At 41.4% G+C, this 6724-nt stretch overlaps 1 protein-coding gene across 1 annotated transcript in view; it reads right to left on the bottom strand.

Annotated features, from left to right (window-relative positions):
- Positions 1 to 980: 980 nt before the first annotated feature.
- The window catches only part of ACVRL1 (activin A receptor like type 1), a 129242-nt gene continuing 123498 nt past the window's right edge, over positions 981 to 6724 (bottom strand). Inside the window, exons 9-10 of the mRNA XM_085600349.1 lie at positions 5873 to 6003; positions 981 to 4709 (exon numbers count right to left, since the gene is read on the bottom strand). Coding sequence (XP_085456475.1) covers positions 4578 to 4709; positions 5873 to 6003 — 263 coding nt within the window. The 3' untranslated portion in view covers positions 981 to 4577. The remainder of the gene's footprint in view (positions 4710 to 5872; positions 6004 to 6724) is intronic.

Genomic DNA, 6724 nt, shown 5'->3' with positions numbered 1-6724 from the left:
TAAATCCAGGCCCAATCATGGTCTTACGTTTAAAATCCTGAGTTTGGCTCCCACAAGACCAAGCACTCTTGAAATATAATGCCTCCCGGTATGGATGTTGTGACTTCTACACCTCAAAGTCCTCTTTGTCTCATGTAACATTTCCTATACATTTAGTTACACACTTGTATGATTCATTGTCTCTGCATCGTGTATGTGTGTGATGTAAAGTGCTCTGACAAGCTACATTGGTATGAGTAGTGCTATAAAAGAAATTAATTCCATGTGAGTGAATGACTATGGAGAGATGAGGGGCGCCACTGGAGTGTGGTAGTGAGGGAATACGTGAGGGAGTTCAATGGGGCTGGGTGCCAACAGAGATTGCTTCGCTGGGCGCCCCCAGCATTAAAGTGGGCCCTATCTGTATGTGGTGGATGGCAGCAAAATGTGAATGACACTCCCTCAGGTCAATGGAAGAAGATGGCTGACAAAAAGCCTATGTATGTATGTATGTATGTATTGAGATGTGTCATTTTAAGGCGCCAAACCTAACAATATATTAACATAGACAGGGGTATAAGCATGGGTGAACCAAACAGCAGATGTGAGGCAGAAAAAGCTGTAAATATTATTAAAACAAGGCCCTGAACACAAATGACAACCTTAGTCCTAGAAAAGCCAACAGGAAGCTGCAGACCATGTGTAGAAACAATTTGAAAGGGTCAGATAGTGAATAGGCAGCGTCAAAAGACAGTTATTGAAGAAATAATAGTAGGACTGCAGGATGTGTCTATATTTGTATATCATAAAAGTTGTGAGGGTGCCGAGAAGAAATCAAAAAAGGTCAATTTGTCATTTGATCTGTAGGCGATCCTGTCAGGTCAGAGTTTATCCACGAGCCCAGGAAAAAAAGGAAATAGCTGTAAATTAGAAACCCCTGGATGTAGGGAGAAAGTAAAAATATTTTGCTCATATTTCTTTTGAAGTCAAAAGACAATGTGTAGGCCAATTGCAGAAGCTCTTTATTGCACTTTTGTTAATATACCACAATAAAATATGTATCTAACAACCTACATATAAATATTTCACACACAATAATACATATTGCACTATAAATTAATGCCTTGTCTGGCACTCTTTGTGACAAAGTAAAGAGGGACTGTGGTAATGGCCATGGTTCTGCTGCTCTGCATTTCTCAGAACCCTTTTGAGGAAGATTTACTAAGATTTTACGCAGTTTTTGTGTCACAAAAATGACGAAATCGGCGTAAAATCTTTTTTTCACAATTAACTTTCCAGAGCTAAACTTGTTTAGCGCTGGAAATAATGGGAAAGTAATGCAAAGCAGCGCATACCGCTGCTTTGCATTACTTAGCGCCAAAGGGTAGAGCATGGGCATTCCCATGCAACCACCCATGATTTCGCAAGCTAAACCCAATTTTCTAAACAAAACAAAGAGGGTTTCGCGTGAGAAAACTGCACTCTTTCAAAAGTAGGCGCAAGGCTTTCATTTCTCCTTCCTTTTCCAACTTTGCATGTGTGCTGCATTGTATAGCACACACACAAGTGGGAAAAGGCTTCAAGTGAGTCTGTGCATAGTATTTTGTACTGAAAGGATTCCCTTCCAGTATAAAACCTATGCTGGACTCAGGGAGGCACCCTTGAGCCCTTGCGCAAAGGTGTCTCCGTGGCGCGAGGGGAGGAGAGTGTCTTATTTTAGTAAATTGGGCGTTCTCCTCCTCTCGCCATATCGAGCAGCGCAGCATTTGCAGCTGCTGCAGTGCGCGACATGAAAAAATGGTAAATCTCCCAGTTTGGGCTCACTCCTCATTGAAGACGTTTTTCAGTAAATCCAAGGCTTGTGAGTGATCATCGGATGTTTTTTTGCTAACCCTTAATCCACCTTTGTCAAAAACAAAGTTAAACAGGCTGCGTGTGGGAATGTTGAGGGGAAAAATATTGTTCTGGAGAAATATCTACTATGACAATATCCTAAAGGAAGCGCAGATTTACTATTAATAACTCCATAAATACATCCCTTGAAGATATACATATATATATATCGTTAGGGGCTTATAAAAGGAGAGAAGAACAGTAAATCTATACTTACCTATACATCCTATATATACTTATAATCACGATATTGTGGTGGGCTATATTTTGGCCATGGTGTTTTGGCAGGGCAATATCAAAATATCAATATTCTGCAGCAAACCGGTTAAACCCGAGCCGTGCATGGGTGCACTGGTATTGACAAGGGATTACCAGGACTTGCCCATGAAATCCGAAAAGATCAGGTCTTTAATTGCTAAATTCTATTCTGAAAAGCAAAGGATATCACAAAGGAAAATAAAGTAAAGTGTGAATTTGGTTCCGTTAATAATATCCTTGTCCTGTTCAGTGGAGCTAGTCAAGCAAGTGCTGATCCTGGAATTATAAATGTGTTTATCCAAGCAGGCACTTCTGCACTGGTTCTTCTCTCTTGAGTCAAGAGGATGCCCTTGTCAAATTTGCACCCAGTACCAACAACAAGGTCTGTGATATACAATCACTGTTATAAGTTGGATTCCGATGGGAGATACTACCCTACTTGATCCTGAGTTCATCGGGTGTGGATTTGCACCTGGTTTCTACTCCTGTGTTTCCACACATATGTGGAAACTGCAGAATTAGTAATAAATAAGCAGGAAAGTGCTAGGTTAGTCGGGGCCCGCATGTTATTTCATGTTCCACGTTCCAGGTACTCAAACTAGGAATTATATGTTACAGAGGCGGAATGCCATCTGGAAACAGTCATTCTATCCCTGGTATTTCTGTCTCCCACACCATGCAACTCAAAATTGGGGCCTAAATCTTTAGGAAGTGTTTTCAAGGCTTTGTTTGTCCAAGTAGAGATTCTGTATTTTGTAGGCTCTATTTATGAAAACTACATGAAAACTGATATCCCTTTACTCAAGTGTGACCCTTATGACTTCTTTGCTTTATATATGTGTGTAGTCACATCTTTAGTGGCTCTGCTTTCACTGGCATGCAAGGTTCCTTCACCAGGGACTGTATGGCTGATGTGCATCCCAAAATGGCTTCCAACAGATCCTATCCAAATTAGTTCCATGATAGTTCAGGCCATGCCAGATGTTCTAGATAACCTCTGACTATGTAGGTAATACCCTCTTGTATATAAATATATCCCATATATGTACCCTGAAAATCTGGCATGGATCCATTCCTGGTGGACTTAGCTTGGATAACTCAGCTGTGTATATTTGCAATGGCTCTAACAATAGCTGATGTTCTATTTAACACAACTATATAGGCTTGAACTAATCTCTTTTTCTAGTTTTTGATGTCTTAATTTGTCACGCTTTCAAATGGCTTTGGAGCACTGCTTTTTTTAAAATCCTTGATGACATTCAGGGTGTCAGTTTCTTATTTTTGATAACATACAGTGTGACTGGTGCAGGTCCCATGATGTCATGCAGGTTATTGTTTCCATTTATTTTTATGTTTTTCCCGGGTCTTTTAGCTCTTTTATTGTATGCGGGTTATTGATCATACTGCTCTCAATCCACCCTGGGTGATGAATGGAGGTCTTTGATGGCATGCTACATTTCAGCTGCAGGTCTCCCAGGCACGCTGGTTGTCCATATCTTCTTTAATGGCACAGTTGGTATCTACAAGTCCTTGATGGCTTGTTTAGTGTCTTTCTGATGGCTAGCTAGGTGTTGATTGCTGGTCTTTGATGGCAAGTTGGGCGTCAAGTGAATGTCTTTCATGACATGCTTGGCGTTATTTGTTGGGCTTTGATGAAGCAATGCATATCTTTCAGGTCTTTGATAGTACTATTGACGATATTGTCAGGTCTTTGATTGCAGTTTGGGAATTGTCTGTAAGTCTTCTGAAAACAGATTTGATGTTGATTGCAGATATTTGATGGCACGCTGGGTGTCATTTGCAGGTCCTCTGAAGGCAATCTGTTGTTATTGTCATATCTTTGATGATAGCTGTGTGTCCATTTGTTTTGCTTTGATAACACACTGGCTGTATTTCAAGCCTCGGTGGTACAATGGGTGTAGATTTCACGCCTTTGATGAAACATTGGGTGTTGATTGCACATCCCCTGAAGATACATTGTGAATTATTGGTTTACAGTGTGCGGGCTGACCTTTGGGTATTACTATGGCATGCACTGCATTGATTTATGGTTCTGATGGCATTTTGGGTGTCTGTTTCCAATCAGTGATTGTACACTATCTGTCGGTAACAGATTCCCTAAATATAGATAATTTTTTGATGTTATATCATTGTTATTAAACTTGCCAACAAAGCCTGGTCTTTAACAGCTCTCTTGTGTTGATTGTTGGTCTCCTGATAGCAAACAGGATGTTGATTTTTGGTCCTGATGTACGCAGGCTTTTAATTTCAGAACACTTTGTGTTTTGAAATTCCATAACCACTGTTGTTCTCAGGAAGCGATGGGCTATGAAGGATGCGCGACAGTGAAGGTCCCTTCCAAGGCATGCCCTTTGATGGTCAGTATCTAAAACTGTCCCCAGTACAAGGCGTGTGAGCCTAGGTCAGATGGACTTCCCTCTGAGCCATTAACACTCCTGCTTGGGGTTGGCGGCGTTGTTGAGCTTATTCAGAGTCTTTTTAATCCTGAGGGCTGTCAGGCGGGCGGACGGGCTTGGGTACCAGCATTCCTTCATGGTTTTTGCCAACGCTGATAAAATCTGGAGACAACAGAGAGAGAGAGAGGTTGGTACAAAAGAGAAACTGTGGTTGAGAAATATATCGTAAGAGGCTAATTTTGTGGACAGAGTGGGGCAGTCACAAGGATTCATTCAAATGGAGCCTCCATTTTCTGAGTAGGAGTAGAGCAAATGTTCCTGACTAAATTTTGTATTTTGGGACTTGCACTTTCTTAAAGTGCCATGTAACAGACAGAAAGTGGTAAGTCAGATGCCCAACGTACAAAATGCTCAGGAAGCCTCTGCAACTATGTCATATATTATTATTAATGTTGGTAATAATACCAAGAAGAATAACAACAACAATTTCAATAATAATCACATTATTATCACCATCATCATCACTATAGCACTGCAAGAGTATGTTGATGCGTATGGTTGAATATTGCTATTTAGTGATTCTCTGTAGTAATTAATTTGTATTTTGTTTGTCTTTGTCCTGGTCTGTGTATTTTTCATTTCCTTCCTGGGTTAAGTTAACAAATATTTGCGAATAGTATTCGATACTTGGTAAATACTGTAAGCTAAATTGTCAGGTAAACCTGATTATTTGGATTGGATTTATACTATCTCGTTTACGGTTTTCTAATTTTATATTGTGCTATTTTCTGTGCTCTTGTGAACTATTAATCAGTTTCATATAAATACCACTGGACAATTGAAGATATTGCCTCTTTGCTAGACTAGGATGGGGCTCTGCAGCTAACCTTCAGGTGATAGGAGGACATTACCTTTCTTTCGATAGAGGTCAAGGTGGGGTCAGCTACTAACGCCCTTGGTGATTGGAGGATATGGTCCCTCTCTAGGGGTCAGGTTTGGGCACTGCAGCCAATAGCACTGATGATAGAAGAAAAGTGCCGCCCTAGGTATTAGTGTGAGGAGCCTCTGCCAATACCTCTGGCAGTCAGAGGATACTGCTTCTGTCTATCCGGGTCAGCCCTTAAACCTAATGTGGATATGAATGTGAAATAAGGGGTCTGTGGTTCCTTAGGGGTCCCTGCTGAATGTGGACCATGCTGCTTGAAGCCTTGATCGGGCACCCGGTACTCCACAAGTGCTCGCTTACTCACTATTTGCAGCCTCTGAGGGGATGTGTTAGGACCAATGGCATCTGCCACCCGCACTATAAGCGAGTGCGCACTTACTGTGTCTGAATAGTACGTGTTGGGGATGACTGGTCTCTGCTGGTCCGTGCACACCACCTTCTTCATGTCTTCAAAGCTCGGGTCACTTGGCACTACATCGAAGAAAGGAGGCCTGTACTCGTCCACCATCCCTGCAAGAGAAAAACAGAGCCGTTGAGTGCATTCTGCTGAAGCGGTCTACAGGTACTGCTAGTTCAGGCAGGCACAAGCCTGATATCTGTGATACAGAGTCATTCTTCGTTCTATTTGCACGCGCCTGATATCTGTGATACAAAGTCATTCTTTGTACTATTTGCACGCGCCTGATATCTATGATACAGAGTCATTCTTCGTACTATTTGCATGCGCCTGATATCTGTGATACAGTCATTCTTCGCACTATTTGCACGTGCCTGATATCTGTGATACAGTCATTCTCCGTACTATTTGCACGCGCCTGATATCTATGATACAGAGTCATTCTTCGTACTATTTGCATGCGCCTGATATCTGTGATACAGTCATTCTTCGTACTATTTGCACGTGCTTGATATCTGTGATACAGTCATTCTCCGTACTATTTGCACGTGCCTGATATCTGTGATACAGAGTCAGTCTTCGTACTATTTGCACGCGCCTGATATCTATGATACAGAGTCATTCTTCATACTATTTGCATGCGCCTGATATCTGTGATACAGTCATTCTTCGTACTATTTGCACGTGCCTGATATCTGTGATACAGTCATTCTTTGTACTATTTGCACGCGCCTGATATCTGTGATTCAGTCATTCTCTGTACTATTTGCACGTGCCTGATATCTGTGATACAGAGTCAGTCTTGGTACTATTTGTTTGCTCTTTTCACTTTTA

This window comes from Triturus cristatus, chromosome 4_2 (genome assembly GCF_964204655.1).
Source record: "Triturus cristatus chromosome 4_2, aTriCri1.1, whole genome shotgun sequence".
Taxonomy (NCBI): domain Eukaryota; kingdom Metazoa; phylum Chordata; class Amphibia; order Caudata; family Salamandridae; genus Triturus; species Triturus cristatus.
The sequence above is the reverse complement of the archived record's forward strand: the minus strand, read 5'-3'. Positions and strand labels throughout refer to the sequence as shown.